We start from the raw sequence: 19909 nt of genomic DNA on the forward strand, positions 1-19909 counted from the left end.
TGTAGATGCTCTATTACATTTTTACTAGTAGTTTTTAAGTGTTTAATCTTATTTTGTACTTGCCATTTAAATCTTATTTGAATTTATATGTTAAACTTATTTCAAGTTGTATTTGTGTCTTTTCTCAGATTTTTTTTCTTTTTCCTTTTTTGTTTTTGATTTTTGGGCTTACTCCTGGCTCTGCACTCAGGGATTACTCCTGGCAGGCTTGGAGGCACCATTTGGGGTGTCGGGTCAAATATGAGTCAGCCACGTACAAGGCAAGCACTTTACTCAAAGTGATATCTCTCTCACCACAAACTTTTTTTTTTATATATATTTTTGGTCACACCTGGCTGTACTCAGGGCTGACTCTTGGTTCTGTGTTCAGGGATCACTCCTGGCAGGACTGGGGGACTGTATGAAGTGCTGCAGATTACAACTGGGTCGGCCATGGGAAAGACGAGCAACCTTACTATGTACTATGATTTTTCTTACCCTTATTTAAAGACAGACTTGCATTCTTAGCAGATCTTTTAAATTTAGAATAGAATTGTTTAGGAATTTCTTTTTGTTGCCTCACCTAGTTTCTCAGTATAATATTATAGATTGGTCTACTTCTCTATTTATTTATTTATTTATTTTTGCTTTTTGGGTCATATGCAGCAATGCTCAGGGGTTATTACTAGCTCATGCACTCAGGAATTACTCCTGGCGGTGCTCGGGGACCATATGGGATGCTAGGAATTGAACCCGGGTTGGCTGCATGCAAGGCAGATGACCTACTCGCTTTGCTTTCGCTCAAGCCCTCATTGGTCTACTTACTGTTTGTCAGACACTTATGATGTTAAGAGCTAAATATTATTTCAGTTTGGGGGCTTTGGGTGGTACTCAAGGACTGTTCCTGGCTCAGGGGACCATTTGCAGAGCTGGGGATCTAATCAGAGTCAGCTATGTGAAAGGCAAGTGCCTTTACCCCTCTCACCTGCCAAGATATTTCATAATGTGATATAGACTAGAGAATGAGTGTGTATATGTGTGTGTGTATGTGTGTGTGTGTGTGTGTGAATGTGAGTATACTTTCATGTAAAGAATGGTACTGAAACTATTTAAAATGGTTTTTGACTTTTTGATAATATGGTCTAGTAAAGTTTACTTCAGTTTGGGAAATAGTGGAAATGAATCCATATTATATATGTTTCCCAGTAGAAACTAATTTTTCTGAGACTTTAGTTTTATATATATTTTTAATTTAAAAATTTTTTTAATTGAATCACAGTGAGATACACAGTTACAAAGTTGTTAATGATTGGGTTTCAGTCATAGTTTGTATCTTTAAAAAAAAATTAGCTGAGGTTGTTTGGGTTTTGTTTTTGGGATTTTGGGCCGCACTCAGCAGTGTTCAGGGATCACTCCAGGTGGTGCTCAAGGGACCATATGTTGTGCCGGGAATTGAACTGGGATCAGCGGCATGCAAGGCAAGTGCTGTGTTATAACCACTGTACTATTTCTCTGGTCCCTGAGATAGTTTATTTTGGTTTGTTGATTTTACAAGCTGGATAGATGTGAATGTAGAAATTATACAGCTGTTTAAGGTCACACAAATAGATACCATAATTGCAATCTTGAAAGACTCACTAGTAAATTCTGGTAATGATGTAATCAGTCTTTTTGCATTAAACTTTGGAGAACTGACCTATTTTTCAAAGTGAAATAAAATACAAAATAATACAGAAATGTAAAAAGACTACAAAAAGAGAGATATTTGGTTTAGTAGGTACTCCAATACTAATTATACAGAAGATTATGTTTACTCTTTGGTAGTCTCAGAGCTTGTTTAATAGTGGAATACTTTGACTCTAATTTTTCCTGGAGACTTTTTTTCCTCTCTGATACTCATTTTTTTAAATTTGAGGACACTAAAGATTAACTAGAAAGTAATGTTGATTCGTTTCCATCAGTTTAACAGTGGCAAGCACCTTCAGGAAGGAATGACAACAGATTTGTTTGCATTTCATTTCTATTGTATAGTGTATTTTAAAGATCAGATGTTTGTTGGCATTTATTACTTTCCACTTGCTATTTTTCATCATAATGCTTAGATTCCTTGGATAAATGCTACTTGTTCAAAGAATCTTGATTATTATCAGAATTGAATACTTAGTTGTTGAAAATTAAGCTTGTTCTTGGCTTCTTTGGACTTTATAATCTATGGAGAAGACAGATTTTAAACTGGCAATTATCAATATTTAATTAGCTTCAGTTGGGATACGCTTTTAAGAGAGAAAGGCCTTGAATAAATTTATCATGTAACTAAAAGAGCAAGCAAAATTTAAAATCATAGGCAAGGGTTTTCTATTGGCTCACTAAATGGCCTTCTCATCCCATGTTGGATTATTATAGCCATTTAGTGATCGCTGGAGCAATAGCACAGCGGGTAGGGCGTTCGCCTTACAAGCGGCCAACATGGCCGACCCGAGTTCGATTCCTCCGCCCCTCTCGGAGAGCCCGGCAAGCTACCGAGAGTATTCGATATGCCAGACACAGTAACAACAAAGTCTCCAATGGAGACGTTACTGGGCCCGCTTGAGCAAATCGACGATCAACGGGAGGGCCTTTACCTTTACCTTAGAGATCTAGAGAGAATCCTGTATCAGTGTCTGGAACCTGAGTGATTTGAGGTGAATTACAACAAAAGTTAGAAGCAACCCTCTGACATAGTTTTTCCTTTCTTTAAGGAATTAGGAAGGTATATTATAACATTCAATGTTAATTTCCTAATGCAGAAGCTAAAAGAAACAGCTAAAAAGAGCTAAAAATGGAGGGAGGACATGTAATTATTCTTATGGTAAAACCATTGAATCTATTCCGTTATAGACATCTATATTCCCAGTCTATTGTTATGATCAAAAAGTTATTAGAGTTGTTCAAAAATTGGTTGTTGAACTTAAAATTAATTTTATCTATCCCAGATGGTAGTAGGATTTCCTTTAGAACACCACTTATAATTTAGATTCGAAGATACTTGTAGAAATTGGTGGTGTTTTATTTTTAGAGTCACTGCACTTTTGGAATGTAGGCAGTGTTACCCAGTTAAGATTGCGTATTAAAGTTAGCCTTTGTATTACGTTTTCTTTTCTTCTTCCCTTAGGAACTAAACAGCTTAAGCATATTTTATTAAAAGATGTGGACACTATTTTTGAGTGTAAATTGTGCCGCAGTCTCTTCAGAGGATTACCAAATTTAATTACCCATAAGAAATTCTACTGTCCACCAAGTCTCCAGATGGATGACAGTAAGTTTTATTCATATATCCAGTTATATATTTTATGGTTAGATGTTATGCTGAGCAATAATTTGTGATTAAAAGGAATTGCTATCTACTTACAAATAAATCAATGATGGAGAATAAAATGGAATAGATGTGTCTCTGTTATATTCAGTTTCTTAGGTTCTTGTTTATTTTGGTTTTGGGGCCACACCCTGCTCTGCTCAGGGCTTACCCTGGGCTCTGTGCTCAGGGGTCCCTCCTGGAGGGTTTGGGGGAAACCATTGGACTGACTGTGTGCAAGGCCAAATATCCTACCTGTGGTATTATTGCGCTAGCCCCTTTGTAGTGCTTTTCTCTTGGATATTTTTCAGTCTCTGGGTTTAGATTTGCAATTATGTTTTTACTAAAATATTGGATATGGAAGGAAAAAGACAAGACAAAAAGCAAATCAAGAAAAAAAATTTTAAGCAGAGAAAAAGTGGAAAGATGGATGTAAACTAGAGAAACAGCTCAACAGGTTGAATACATGCTTTGATGTAAGATCCCCGTGTTCTATTTATGGTACTGAAAAATCATTTGGTCACAGAGTTAGAAGTAGCCCCTGAGCAAATCTAGTCGAGAATATGAAGAAATAAAATTTTGGATAGTTAGGTGCATCAGATAGTTTATTTTCAAGGCTTTTAAAGGTTTAAAAACCCTGGATTTGGGGCCCAAATTGACTGTACTAAGGGCTTACTTCTTGCTCTAGTGCTCAGGGATCACTTTTGGCAATGCTCAGAGACCATATATAGTGCTAGGAATTAAATTATAGTTGACCACATTCAAGGCAAGCACCTAGACTCCTATACTCTGTCTCTGGCCCCTCTATGTTAAAATACTAATGCTTGAAGAAATGGAACATTCTTTCTTATTTCTTTAATAACTTGTTACCATATATGATTGGTCATTTACATTCCCCTTAAGTACATGAGAAAGTTGGAAATAGAGGAAAGAAAAGTAAATTAGTTGTATTTTTATTTTTTAAGAACGGTGGCAAACACTAACATATTATTCTTTCTACTCTGTTCTGGGTCTTGAAGATTATTTTTATCCTTAGTGAAATTAATTTTAAAAATCAGTTATTTTATCAGAAACCTGAGACTCAAAATAGTTTTGTGATGTTGTGATGAAGGCGTTTTAGGTTAATAAAGTCTTGGTGAAGTCAATATTTGTTGCATTAAGTACATTGTCTCTTCATGATCAAGTTAGTATAATGTTCTTTCTTTATTTTTTTTTGCTTTTTGGGTCACACCTGGCGATGTACAGAGGTAATTAATTCCTGACTCTGCACTCAGGAATTACTCCTGGTGGTGCTCAGGGGACTATATGGGATGCTGGGAATAGAACCTGGGTTGACCGCACGCAAGGCAAATGTCCTACCTGCTGTGCTATCACTTAAGCCCCAGTATAATGTTCTTTAAAAAAAATTTAAAAACACCATGATTTACAAAGTTGTTCATAATACAGTTGTTTCAGGTATTCATGTGTTCTTTACTTTTAAAAATCTACCAAGTTCCTTTTAAAATTTAAAATATAATAGGTTGTCTTCATTATTTCAGAGATTAAGCTGTTTGTGGACTTAGAAAGTATAGAATTTTATCTGTTTGATAATTAGATTTATGTATTTTATGAGTTTTTCAAACAATTTCTGAGATAGTAATGAAATGTAGACTCCAAATCGGAAAACAAATTGGAAACTTTTCCTGTTTCTGTTAGATCTTACTGGACTTTTAATCATTGTAATGTAATGAAAAGGGTCATCTGTAGAGGTTAGTTTCAAATCTAATCTTTTAGAGTAATAGTAGAGATTAGCTAATTTTATGATAGTCATTGTTATTTTTGTTGTGAACTTGATTTGTGGGGGAATTAGATAAAGGGATATGTTGGATTACTGTGTATTCTTAGCAATACTCATTCTGGAAATAACGTCTTTGAAGGTGTACTCCATATTCCTGTTTATCCGTTTCAAAAGGAAGATGAGTAGATTAGAACTTGAATCATTTCTTAAGTTATGTATAGATAGAAGATTGATGTTGTCTTTGTAGCTAGAGTATATATATACATATATATATAGCACAGTGGTAGGGCGTTTGCCTTACAAGCGGCCAACATGACCGACCCGAGTTCGAGTCCTCTGCCCCTCTCGGAGAGCCCGGCAAGCTACTGAGAGTATCTCCGCCCGCATGGCAGAGCCTGGCAAGCGACCCGTGACGTATTCGATATGCCAAACACGGTAACACAGGTCTCATGATGGAGACGTTACTGGGTCCGCTCGAGCAAATCGATGAACAACGGGAGGACCGTGATATATATTTTATTTTTATTAGTGAAACACCATGAGGTGCAGTTGTAGATTTACAAATTTTTGTGCTTGGGTTTCAGTTATACAATGATTGAATACCCATCCCTCTACCAGTGCCCATTCTCCACCACCACTAATCGCAGTATCTCCTCCCCCCTTCCCCCCCCTCCTGTCTTCCCTATCTCACCCTGCCTCTGTGGCAGGGCACCCCCTTGTTCTCTCTCTCCTTTTGGGTGCTGTGGTTTGCAGAAGAGGCATTGAGTGGCAATCATGTTTGGTCTAGAGTCTACTCTCAGCATGCATCTCCCATCCTGGGAGGATCCTCCCAACACCCTTTATTTGGTCCTCCCTTCTCCGTCTGAGCTGCCTTTTCCCCCAGCGTGTGCGGCTGGCCTCCAAGCCGTGGAGCAAACCTCCTGGTATTTAAAACCTGGTACTCTGCTATTCTTGGCTGCTAGTCTTCTATTTTGTTACTTTATGTTCCCCAGATGAATGCAATCTTTCTATGTCTGTCCCACTCTTTCTGACTCATTTCGCTTAGCATGATAACTTTCCATGTAGTACCACTTGTATATAAATTTCATGACTTCATCTTTTCTAACAGCTACATAGTACTCTATTGTGTAGATGTACCAAAGTTTATTTAACCAGTCATCTGTTCTTGGGCATTCAGTTTTTTTCCAGATTCTTGTAGCTAGAGTATATTAAGACAATTTTTATTTTTCCAGGGAAGGGGTTTGGGCTATAGTTGATCTTGCTCAGGGTATGTTCCTGATACTACTCTGGGGTGAGAGGGATTGGTAACTTCTTTTATGGTGGGAGTACCTTTGGGGGTTGAATTTGGGCTCTGCTCAGGTCTTATTTCTGGCTCTGGGCTCAGGGGTCACTATGCAGTGATTGAGTTAGGAACTGAAGCTGGCCACATGCAAGGCAAGCATCTTAACTCTCCTGTACTATCTCTCTGGCCTTGTAGCTAGATTTTAAGAGTTGTATGTGTACGCATAACCAGTGTTGGTTGTTACAGTGGGAGTGTTTGGTTGTCTATAGAAGTTACAATTTTTGTACAATTAAAATTACATCAGTTTTGAGTAATTTTTATTAACTTGTTTCATTTTAAGTATGTATGTAATAGGACTGACTTTGATAAATATTTCTATGTATTCATGTTTTTTAAATTTCCATAAGATGTGCAGATGTCCTCCTGCAATTAGACTTGATTGTTACGGATTAAGAAGATAGGAATGTTATTTTTTTTTTGCAAAATTTTTTTAATATTAAGTAACACTTCTTTTCATTTTATTTGTTGTTTGTTTGGGGCCATACCAGGCTGTGCTCAGGACTGACTCCTGGATTTGTACTCTGGAATCACTCCTGGCAGGCTTAGGGGACCATATAGGAAACCAACCAGGTTGGCTGTGTGCGAGACAAGCACCTACCCTCTTGTACTATGTACTGTTGCTCCAGCCCTATGATGTTTTTTCTATCTTGGATTTTTTTTTTCTAGCCTAAAATCTTTAGACTGAAAATATTGTTAGGATGCTATTTTCCTATGTATTTTATATTAAGGGTACGTAGAAATGAATGCAGTTATGCTGATTGCATCTGTTCCTTTACATTTGTATACCATGAGCTAAAAGATTTTTTAATTGAAACCAGTTTTGTGTAATGCGAGTTTCTATCTTTATAAAACACAGACCAGTAGATGGTATTCTTATAAAAATAAGTGTAAACCAATAATAAAATAAATCTTTAGAGTTCATAATACATTTTAAAATAACAGAGCTAGAGCAGGCTAATCATGTTTAAATGTTTTTTTTCTCTAACAGACCTTCCTGATGTAAATGATAAACAAAGCCAAGCCATAAGTGATCTCCTGGAAGCCATATATCCGAGTGTGGACAAACGAGAATATATTATTAGGCTAGAACCTATAGAAACTAACCAGAATGCTGTATTTCAATATATTTCAAGGACTGATAATCCTACTGAAGTTACAGAGTCAAGTAATCCTCCTGAACAGGTTGAAGTTCAAATACAGGAAACTACTAGCACTGAACAGTCTAAAACAGCACCAGTCCCAGATACAGAGGTGGAAACTGTAGAGCCCCCTCCTGCTGAGATTGTTGCAAATGAAGTTGCACCTGCACCTGATGAGCAACCTCAGGAATCACAGGCTGACTTGGATACTTCTGACAATTCTGACTTCGGTCACCAGTTGATATGCTGTCTTTGTAGGAAAGAATTTAATTCCAGACGAGGTGTTCGTCGTCACATTCGGAAAGTACACAAGAAAAAGATGGAAGAACTAAAAAAGTACATTGAAACACGAAAAAATCCAAACAAATCTAAGGGACGCAATAAGAATGTTTTAGTTCCATTAAGTCGGAGTTGTCCTGTATGTTGTAAATCATTTGCTACAAAAGCGAATGTAAGGAGGCATTTTGATGAAGTTCATAGAGGACTAAGGAGAGATTCAATTACTCCTGATATAGCAACAAAGCCTGGGCAACCTTTGTTCCTGGATTCTGTTTCTCCTAAAAAATCTTTTAAGACTCGAAAACAAAAGTCGTCTTCAAAGGCTGAATACAATTTAACTGCATGCAAATGCCTCCTTTGCAAGAGGAAATATAGTTCGCAAATAATGCTTAAAAGACATATGCAAATTGTCCACAAGATAACTCTTTCTGGAACAAACTCTAAAAGAGAGAAAGGCCCTAATAATACTGCCAACAGTTCAGAAATAAAAGTTAAAGTTGAACCAGCAGATTCTGTAGAATCTTCACCCCCTTCCATTACCCATTCTCCACAGAATGAATTAAAGGGAACAAATCATTCAAATGAAAAAAAGAACACACCGGCAGCACAGAAAAATAAAGTTAAACAAGATGCTGAAAGCCCTAAATCAACTAGTCCGTCTGCTGCAGGTGGTGGCCAGCAAAAAACCAGGAAACCAAAACTTTCAGCTGGCTTTGACTTTAAGCAACTTTACTGTAAACTTTGTAAACGTCAGTTTACTTCCAAACAGAACTTGACTAAACACATTGAGTTGCACACAGATGGGAATAACATTTATGTTAAATTCTACAAGTGTCCTCTTTGCACTTATGAAACTCGTCGGAAGCGAGATGTGATACGACATATAACTGTGGTTCATAAAAAGTCATCCCGCTATCTTGGGAAAATAACAGCCAGTTTAGAGATCAGAGCTATAAAAAAGCCCATTGATTTTGTTCTAAATAAAGTGGCAAAAAGAGGCCCTTCGAGGGACGAAGCAAAACATAGTGATTCGAAACATGATGGCACTTCTAACTCTCCTAGTAAAAAGTATGAAGTAGCTGACGTTGGTATTGAAGTAAAAGTCACAAAAAACTTTTCTCTTCACAGATGCAATAAATGTGGAAAGGCATTTGCCAAAAAGACTTATCTTGAACACCATAAGAAAACACATAAGGCAAATGCTTCTAATTCACCTGAAGGAAACAAAACCAAAGGCCGAAGTACAAGATCTAAGGCTCTTGTCTGGTGAGGAACAGTTACAGAGTTTTGCTTCCCCCAACCCCTTCCCCCATCAAACTAAAACAGTTTTTGAGCATAATTTATAACCGGTTCCATTTTAACACATATTTGCTTCCACATATGGTAATGGGAACTGCAAGTGTAATGTGCATATTGCACTTACCTCTGCAGTGACCTTTGTTCCAGTGGTTTGGGAACAAAAGTTAAATGTCAGAGCTTTTCTTCCACAGGACAACGTATATAGTTAGAAATAGATGGCACAGGGTCAGTGCTTTCCTTTTAATGTTGTAAAAAATGCATTTATACTGGTTTATGTTTACAATAGAAGTCTTCTGTTTAAGTTTGCACAGGCTTAATTTGATTCAGTGGCTTCGTCTACTAATTAGTGCATTATAGAAAAGTTAAATATGTTAGAATGAATTTGTGAAGGTGATAATTATAAGGAAACGAGTATTTTGAGGTTCTTTAATTATTGTAAAAATTAATTTGTGAGGGCCAAATAAAGTGCTGCACTCAGAAAAAAAAATCCCTAAGTTGAATTTAGCATAAATAGTTATTTATGTTTCACAAAGTACTTCCAGACAAAGTGATAACATAAAGTTTGGATTTTTTTCCTTCTCCTGGAAAATGTCAGGATAGTGTGTTTTAGTTTCAGTGTATGAAAAAATGATGAGCCTAGGTCCCAAGTCATTTTTTACCTTTCAGGTTTAACAAACCTTTTGGTGATCATAGCTTTTATATAGTTATTTTTGTAGGGTTTTTTCTTTTGTTTTTGGTGGTTGTATAGTGCAAGAAAAGGAAAATCCCTATTGGAAAAGAATAAATGTTACTTTTTAGAGGGATTTTGAGAAAATTTAGATTCAACAAAATGCAGTTTAAAATAAGTAAACTAAGATTTTTTTTAAAAGCCTATATATTTTTACATTTTACCTTTTGGTACCCATGTCTCTTTGTAATAAGGCATTTAAGGCAGCTAATTAATTAAATTAAATTTGTATTTAATTTAGGTTCTCAAGCAGTATACTTAGTTTCAGGTGCTGAGTAGGTTAAATTGTTGATTATCACATAGTTTTTATTTGGAAAACTTGAGATGAAGCCATCCTTTTGAAGTCATTCCATCCGTTAGAAGTCATTTGCTATTGTATAATTGAAAAAAACAAGGTTTTATTGGTAAACTCAAAGTGTTCATTTATTCCCATTTCTCCTCAGATAACTTCAAGTGATGTACGAAAAGGTTTGGAGTTCATTTTTGTGGAAAGACTTTAAATTGGTGTTAGAACCACTAAACGTCTTCAAATGGTACTATGAGAAAAAAGAAAACCATTTTCATAAATATTCGACTGTAACTGCTGTTTTCTGACTAAAATAATAACCGCCTAACTACTTGTTTCTAAGGCACTGCCTTTTCAGCACTTTCAAGTAGCTGTGACATTACATATTGTCATCACAGTCCATCAGCTAACCACCCCTGATCTTGTGCGTTTTAGTCTACAGTTTTTATAAAAATGTTCTAAATTTTGTTTTTTAAACAGTTTGTTGATTAAAGTGATCAACAACCTGAAGAAAATATCACCACTGGTGACTTAATTGACAAGTCTTTATGTTTTAGGTTTTAGTTCTACTTTATTTGGTATTTTTTCTCTCAGATTGTACAGATAGATGATTTTTTTAGTCAGTGTATGGTAGGACCAAAAGACAAACTAGTAGACAACATGTCATAAATATTTAGCCTACTGACGATTTGCAATTATTTTTACATGTTTATTTTTATTCTGCAGCACTTAAATGTTTAAAAATTTCATCCAAAAATATATACTACAGGAAGGTTCCAGTTCATTTTCATCCATGGATCATTACATTTTTCATTTGTAAACATCTGAAGTTTTAAACAAAATTAAACATTCCCTTCTTTTTCTTTAAATTTTATACAATGCACTTTAATGATAGACGCAGCTTAATTTTTCAGTTTATCTCTTTTTTTAAAGATCACACATTTACTAATGTTAATATGAAGGTAGTAAATGTTTTACTCATTTTATGGATGTTGACAATCCATGCACAACTACTTCTTAATGATCCAAGTTTATTTCTTGTTTAAAAAAAAGGATTGGGGCATAAACCCTGATTTTTTTTTCTTTTCTCCCAAGAAAAATTTTAAATTACCACTTTAGATAATATTTGATTCTTATTGGAAAATAATGAATTCTTGTTCAATTTTATAATCAAGATTTTAGGAAAAACAGAAGTACACATATCTATGAAATTTTGGGCAAGTTTTTGTGTATCAGTATTTTGTACTTTTTAGAAATTATTTTATTTTGTAGTAATTTTTGTCAAATTATTATTTTAAAGGTACAGCAGAGAATATACCATGTTTTTATATAGGTTCACACTTGTACTTAAGAGGGATCCCATCCATCAATAAACTTTTGTATGAAATTTTTTAAATGTTGAAGATCCACAAGGTCATGATACAATGCTTCTATAGCTAGAAAAACATTTACCCTTCCCAGTGCTTTGCACTAAAATATACTGTGAAAGGAAACTAGAAAGACTGTAACTGTTGCTGGAAATGTTCTATATTGAATGTACATGCTCTTGTTGAAAAAAAAAATGTACTCTATGTGATGGAAATAAACCAGACTCGAAGTTATTTCAGCTAAATGTGCTTCAACAAAGGTGCATTGGTTGAAACTTAAATGTTTTATTACCAGATTCAGTGACTATGAGCAGCTGCACTTGAATTATATCCTGATAGTTGTATTTTTAAGAATTAGAGTGATAATTTCTTTAATTTAAAAGCATATATACTTTTCCACAAATGGAAGCTTGTACTTATAGGTCTAACTTTATTAATAGAATAATATATTTAGGGAACTCAATGTGTAGGTGGTATCTCATTTATAAACCATCTTCATTAGTTGCATATTATTAAACCTATATGTTTCACTTTTGCAAGGTGTTATCTTTTATGCATTCCTACACACGACATCTTGAAGCTGTTTTCCAAACTTAAGTACTTAAAACCAGTAGACTCCTGAAAAACTTGGGTTAATTCTTTGTGCAGCTTTTTATCTATAATGTTAGCCCTTTTCTTTTCTGTGTTACTTGTTGAGTGCTATAGGAAAGAAAGAAAAATAGCCTGGTATTGGTGGAGGGGAAGCCCCAGTTGCTGGAATCCCTTACTTCTCATCTGTTTTCACAGGACCGTTCATTAGTGTGTAGATGTAATAACCAAAGGTCACAGAACAAAAATTTAGAAGGACAAACATAAAGCTTTCAAGAACTGTCAAGATTCTTTTTCTGGTTCATAGGGAAAAGAATGGCACTATGCTAATTACTTGTCTAAATTGAAAGAATTTGAGCAGTTAGAAACAATAGCCAAATTAAACAATCATGATAGACATAGGCGTTATGGACAAAACTAGTACTATTTTAGAAAGGAAGAACAAAAGTAATTAAAAGATTTTCTCCCTTATTCTTTTTTGTACTTCATCCTTTTTTTGACTTTTGAGTTGTCATCTTAGAGACTGATGTGAGGATTCTGAAGAAAAAAGGACCTAATATGTGTCAAAAGTGTTTTCTGCATGTAAGTTACATACATGTAGCAACTTTGTTGGGTATTTCTGTTTGTTATTTGTGTTTTGGCACCTGGAGGGTTTAGGGGTTACTCCTGGCTCTGCACTCGGGGATCACTTCTGGAGGTTCTTGGGGGACCATATGGGATGCACTCGGGGATCACTTCTGGAGGTTCTTGGGGGACCATATGGGATGCCGGAGATTAAACCCGGGTTGGCTGTATGCAAAGCAAGCACCCTACATGCTCTATTATTGCAACATTTCCAATTTATAGCACTTTCTGTCATGTTACAGGGAGAAATAGGCAGATACAAGAAACTAGTTTATATTAAGTTTTATCTTTGATTACAACTTTATATCTACCACACATGCTTTTCTCCGGAGTTTAGTTCAATTTCCTTTCTGAAGGTAACTTCTCCAAAGGTGTGGTGGAAAGAAGAGGAACAATTACATATATGTGGCTTATGCTTCATAAATGTGGGTAGTACTAGTGCAAGCTGGATGAGGTATCATTAACACTCGTTCATTAGCACATGCAGATACATCTTAAATACAGCAAGCTTTAGGGAAGGGTGTTTTGTCTTTCCTCTTTACATCACTGTTCACTCCTTATTTCAAGAAGAAAACCTTAGAAAAATGTTTCTCATGCATAATTTCACTTAGCACTATATGTATAAAATACTTAGTTCATGTGTATGTGATGCATATTAACATGTACATGTGCTGAGTTTTTTGGTTCAGTGTTTTAGGAGTATGTCTGGTTATATTGCTTTATGGTCAATAGACTTGTTCACTTTAAAGGCGCTTATGAATGCAGTAGCAGAGAGGTTAGTGGTTTTGTTAATTACTTGAGGCTGTAGGTGTAGAGAGTGTAGTTTTCCTATCAGTATTAGCGCAAAAAATTGGAGGTGGATACCAGTTCCTGTTGTGAAGTTGCAAAAGATCACTTTAAAAAGCTGACTACTGGAAAAGATGAACTGATTAAAATTTTTTGGAAATAGGCTTCCAGTTTTCAGTTTTCCTGCAGACGTCTCTGGAGTATTCTAGATTCACAGAGGTTTAGAAGTTACTTTTCAAGTGGAATCTATATATGACGAGGATTACGATTTCACCATGGTTGTCAAAGTTGATATGAAGGCTTACTCTTAAGATAAGTGTAACATCTTGTCAACAGTGCTGTTAGACTAAATTATTCTGTATGGTATGATATTCTTTCCCTCTTATTTAAGAACTAAAGGAAACTCTGGGATTGAAAAGGACTAAGGATCAGCAAAATTCATGGAGTGCTTGCTATATGCCAAGTGGGATTACATAAACAGTATTTATGCCCCTTATCTACCAACAATGCTATGAAGTTAAGAACTGTTCTTTCATTATTCAATTTCATAGAGTAGAAAATTGAAGCTTAACATGCCACGATTTACTCATGTTTATAGCTAGGAAATTACTGAATTGAAGACATTAGAATTTACTACAAAGCTCATGCCCTTAATCAGGTGCAAATTTATATTTGCATATTTTGTTTGCAGTGTATATTTATTACATTACTAGCCGTTTAGTGTGATAAATTTGAAACTAGATTAATTTGTAATTTTTGGATCTACAAATTATTTTTGGTATGATTTACTTAAATACATGTGCCTTTAGTTGCCTATAATATGGGAATAATATATCCTACCTCATAACATTGTTCTGAGAATAAAATAAAAATACATGTAAAACACTTAGAACAATGCTGGCATGTTATAGTATTAGATGTGATTAATTTGTGATTTTATTAGCCTATTCAGTTGTGAAATTTTAAAATTACCTCCCCAAATTAAGTATAGATGAAAATTTGTGCATTAGAAATGTATTGCTGCATGTCACTTTTTAACTTCTTTTCAACAAAACGATTAGATACATTATTTGCTACCAGATAATCTCCTAATCAATAACTATTGTTTGCAATTGTCTTGAAAGTGTTAAATAACTTTAACCACACACACTCCTTGTAAGTTAAACTTTATTTTTTATGATTACTTCCCAAAATACTCTCTCAGAAGATTCTGATCCTATCATGCACCCGTTCCATTTTTGATTACTATAAGATACTGGTATTGGATAAATATTAATTGACCAATTAAAATACTTTTATAAAGTTGTAGATCTGCAGTACTATTGAAAGGAAAACTCAGCTGTATGTAAAGAGGAGGTTCTACAGGAGAGTACAATTTGGGGTGAGGCAAGAATTTCTTTGGTGAATGTGTTATGAGAGATAAGAGATGGCACTTGTCAGGTTTGCCAGGGGCAGTCATTAGTGGCAGCACTCCAATTTTGGTGAAGACCTAAGTGCCATTAAATTATCTGCTAAAAGGGTTTTCTCACTCTTTGGACTGCTTGATTTTTTTTTTTTAACAAGATGATGTTTAGAAATGTTAGTGTTTTGGGACTTAGTGTAATGGTTTGGATCAACCCTCATATTGTGAACTTAAGATCAAATGGGCTATGCAGTACTTTTTTTGTGATTCAGATACTGAATTACTTGTATTTGTTATGTGGAGCGTATTTCCAGTTTTAAAAAGTCATAATGTTTAATACTATAATGTGCTTGAAAAAATAGCCAAGCCAAAATAAAAGTAGACACTTGGATTAATATGACCTTCCTTGATCACTTGTGCAATAACAACTTTCAGCCTATGTGGTTGCCTAAGTATTCTGCAGTTTGGTAGAACTTTTAGTACATCTAGAGGTGTATAATAATATTAGATGTAGAGGAGAAATTCTTACCCTTAGGTGACTCCTGAGCACACAAAATACTACTACAAGTCAGATTTTGAATATTGGTTTTAAATCCCTATTGTCACTGGATTCGCCTGAAAGTAAATTGACTTTTAAAAGTAGAACTCTGGCTTTCTAATATAAGCAAAAGTACATTTTGAGAAAGCTGAGACTTTTGGACAGTTTGGTCCTTTGGTAGACCTGAACCATAAAGTAACTACCAGCTGTGAATGGTGGCTTTTATTTTGAATGAGAAGGAAAGGCATATGTTTCTTCTGAGAAAACAAAATTAATCATTAGGAACATAGCGCCACAGATGATTGCGTATATAATGAAAACTTCAATGAAAGACTTTTAATAGTTATTTCCTTCGATTTTTGACCCACATGTTGGCTTACAGCTTGTTAGGAATGGAGGCATTAGGGCATTTCACACAAGCTTCTACATTTTTACGTCTTTTGTTCATTAGATAGTTGTTGAGTTCCTTGGTACTTTGGGTATTTGTAGACTTGCACTGCACTGGGCATTTGTAGATCCTTGAGACTTTCTAAGTTTCATTCACCTTTCCTTTGGACAGTCTCTTACAAGATAGGTTAATCATACTGTCAAGATAGATAATAAAGTTTGTAAATAAGGTTTGGTCCTGTGTAGATCTGATGGCTCAGTGCACAGATCCAGAGGTCATTGGGGCCTAGCCAGATCACACTTGTCAGAACTTGTAGTACTACTGATTGAGCTCAGGGACTTGCACATGTCTGTGCTCTGCAACTTTAGCTGTCTCCCTGACTCTGAATAACTTTCTCAATATTTATATTCACAAGTAAAATTTTCCCAAAAAATCTCCATATATTTTTTTCTTTCTGGTCATTGTGTCAATTATTGTTTCTTGTGATTGGAGAAGAGCAAAAGTACTTAATTGCCAAAAAGTTAGCACACACAGATTTACATATGCACAAGAATAAGAAACTTTGAGTTTGTTTTGTTTCCAGTTAGGTGTGTTGGACCTCTTAGTAATCTCAAATTGCTCAATATATAATAAGATGTAAAATTTTGAGATTTAAGTCAGTTTTTTGAAGACCCTTTCTGAAACAGGGTTTTATAACAGTATAGTTTGTTCAAATGACAGTTAGTACCTGATGGAAGTAAGACACACAATGCTTGGATACCAGCTACCACCCGGCTCACTATGTCATCTTAATTGCATATGTGTTTTAACATGTGCACACATATATGTAAAAACTGTGTGTGAGTGTGAGGCATGCACAGACCTTTATTTAATCTCTAGAAAGGAAAGACTTGTATGTTTGGGCTGTGGAAGCAAATATGAGAGAGAGAGAGAGATACATGATGAGGTCTTACGGAAGTACAGATTACAACAATGTATAGTAAAAATGAACAAATTAAAGTAGCTCCACTCATTGGGTTTTGCTCTCTAAGAAGCATCTTATTGCATCTTATTGCACCAGTATTGCATCTCTCTGCCATTAGTCCTTGTCTGGCTCTGCTTTTACTTTGTTTTAATTTTAGAGTTTTGGGCCCAACCACATGGTACTCAGAGCAGGGCTTACTTCTAGCTCTGTGCTCTTTACCTGTCCTATCTCTCTGGCCCACTTTCAGAAAATTTTAAATTGAATGACTGCCTTGTGACTTCAGCTACCTGCCTTCTCTTTTAGCTACTTCATTTTTCCATGTACCTTGAGTTCACACTACTATAAGTAAAATTGACTGTTGGGGATAATTCTCCTTGGGCAAATCTCCCATTCCGGTCCTCTGGGTAGATTGTTCTTAACAGATTAGCCGGTGCTTGGAGCAGGTCCCTTCCACTGATCACTGATGATCCCAGTTGCAGAGCCAATGGCATAAAGCGTTGCCATGACCTAATAAAAGGAATTTTTTGATGGGCATATTTTAAAGGAGGGTCTGTAGAGTCCTGGAATGTGATTATTTTCTTGTTCCATGATTTTTTTTTTCATTTTGAAAGTGATAGAACTCAGTAACCTGTGGGCTTGATTATTATGTTAATATAAACTATCCATTCCATGCTGAGAAAATGTAGGAAAGAGTTTTCTAGTTAGCATCAGCAAGTTCCCAAATGCCTGTTGTTTTTCCATCTTTGGCTTTGAAGATCCACAGATAACCTGAAGTTTTCACTCTAAAAGAGCCATTACTTTTCCTGTACCAGCATATTAGACCATTGTGTTAGTCACTGTTATTTTCCAGACACCTATGATTATGCTACACTTTGACTTGTTGATTTAAAAGTATTGCATCTTAAACTTTCCTACTTGTGTTTTTCACATTTAGACTTACTCTGCAAAAACTTCCCTTAAACTCTGTCATTCATTCCCGAACGCCAGACATTATTGAATACCCATCATTTCATTGTTTTTGGGAAACAGAATCAGACACGATTAAGGCGTGAAGTTTTAAGAATCATCATCCAGTTCAAGTTCTAACTCCTTTATTTACTGATCATACAGTTTGGATAAGTTACTTAATCTTTCTAAGCTTCAGTTTTCTGGTCTGAAATGAAATATTAGAAACTACCTTATAGGTAGGTTGTAGAATTTATAGACTTTTAATGATACAGTATCTAATATTTAGCATGATGCCTGGCACAGTTAATATGTGTGAGAACTCAAATATGTATTATTGTTGTAATCACTAAAATTACCGTCAATTGCTACTGAAATACTTTCTGGTAGTTTCTGATTATCTTGCTTTATCTTTTGATGTCCGTTGTCGTTGTTGTATTGTTGGCATTATTTCAGCCGTTAAATGAAAAGTCAGATGTAGCATCTGTGATAAAGCCAAGAAGTGCAGAAGTTTATTAAGTTAGAATGTTATTTTATGTCTTTAATCTGCTGCCAGTTTGGCAGGTCTCATTTGCTGATTGTTCAAGAATTTGTTGAACTTTTGATATAATTTTGCTTCTTCATGACTGTCTTATGGAAAAATGTATAGCTTTTGATTTGTTTTGGGTTTGGGGACCACAATTGGCTCTTCTCAGAGGTTTCTCCTGGCTCTGTATTCAGGGATCACTCTTGGCAGTATTAGAGGGATGGTATACAGTGCCAGGAGCAAACAGGAGCTAGCCACATGCAAGTCAAGTGTCTTAGCCTCTGTACTCTTTCTCCACAGCAGTGTAATTAATTTTGACGCTTTAGGCTTTACTCTTCTAATGTAAACTTTAGGTTATGAGTTCATGAACATTCAAGTTTGCAAACTAGCATTATGTTTTTATCAACCTATGGCTTACAATATTGCTCATATATAAGAGAATATATTAAAGGAAGTTTGGAATGGTTATATTAGTCACCTGCTGACTTATCATTTGTCCACAATATGGCTTTGCTTTTACTTCTCTTATTAGTTTGTTTTCTAATCTGTAGTGGTACTCCGTGAGTTCCTCTGCATTTCTGTTACTAATGACTTCTGTTGCCTGCCTTCTTTGTGCGAACCTTCTGGCTTCTTGACATTACTACTAAGTAATATTAACATAATCAAACTCATGGGTGTGCTGTGTACATTCTGAAAAATAACATTTTCAGTGACTTTTGCATAATTCTTTGTAAGATTTGCCTTTGTTTATGCCAATTGAATTTTATGAAATATGGTTCACATTTCATTGCACATTTCACTCCCAGATCTGAACAAAGTGTACAGTTGTTGATTACTTTTCTGTCATGTCTGTAATCATAGGAATTAGAATCAGTTCGTTATTATTTTATTTACCCAATTCTCACATCGCCTATTTTTAAACTGTTATGCTGTCAGCAAGCCTCAAACAAGCCTCAAACATTTTTGTTCCCCTTCATAATAGGAATATCCTTGCCTAAGTCAGGGTCACAGGTAGAGGGCCTTTTTTGAAGGAGCCTTTTTTTGCAGTACTCAGGGCTTATTTGACTGTGTCCCCAGGGATTGATCATTCCTAGCAGGTCAGAGACCATATGGGGTGCCAGAGACTGAACCTGGGTCTACCATGTGCAAGGCGAGTGTCTACCCACTGTACTACTGACGACCTTTTTTTTCAACGTTTTCCTTCCATGTCCTAATTATTTTTTCTTCTGTTACCTTTTTAGTTCTTCAGAGACATGACTGTTCTTTTGCAGATTTTTTATTAAATTTATTATATTTGCAAATTGAATACTTTTGCCTTTTCCATCTCTTTTCTCATCCCTTAGATCTTCCTCTTAACAGTCCTCTTTCCCCACTCCCCATCATATCTCCTCCACAGGACTACCCCTCATCCTTTAAACACTTTAATGCTTAAAGTGTTTCACTTTAGCAAGAAACAAGCTTGCCTCCCCATTTCAGATCTTTTTTTCTAACTCTTCCCCTCAAAGTCTCTACTCAAAGTCCCTTGTCCTCATTTCCCATCATCTGCATCTCATTTTCTTTTAAGCATAACTACTCTTCTCAGTCTCTTTGCTTGTACCTATTATTGTATTTTACATTCCAAA

General features: G+C 35.5%; 1 protein-coding gene across 5 annotated transcripts in view; it reads left to right on the top strand.

Moving 5' to 3' along the window:
* ZNF800 (zinc finger protein 800) overlaps nucleotides 1-19909 on the top strand; it is a 59757-nt gene that overhangs the window by 12433 nt on the left and 27415 nt on the right. For 3 of the 5 annotated variants that reach the window (XM_056118083.1, XM_056118082.1, XM_056118081.1), the window contains exons 4-5: nucleotides 3131-3274; nucleotides 7418-9113. In XM_056118083.1, the coding sequence (XP_055974058.1) occupies nucleotides 3131-3274; nucleotides 7418-9113 (1840 nt within the window). Of the gene's footprint in view, nucleotides 1-3130; nucleotides 3275-7417; nucleotides 9114-10316; nucleotides 12062-19909 lie in introns of those variants that run through there. The other 2 variants (XR_008793037.1, XM_056118084.1) reach the window with 2 other exon arrangements.

The sequence above is a fragment of the Sorex fumeus genome, unplaced genomic scaffold, assembly GCF_029834395.1.
Source record: "Sorex fumeus unplaced genomic scaffold, SorFum_2.1 ptg000037l, whole genome shotgun sequence".
NCBI classification, from domain to species: domain Eukaryota; kingdom Metazoa; phylum Chordata; class Mammalia; order Eulipotyphla; family Soricidae; genus Sorex; species Sorex fumeus.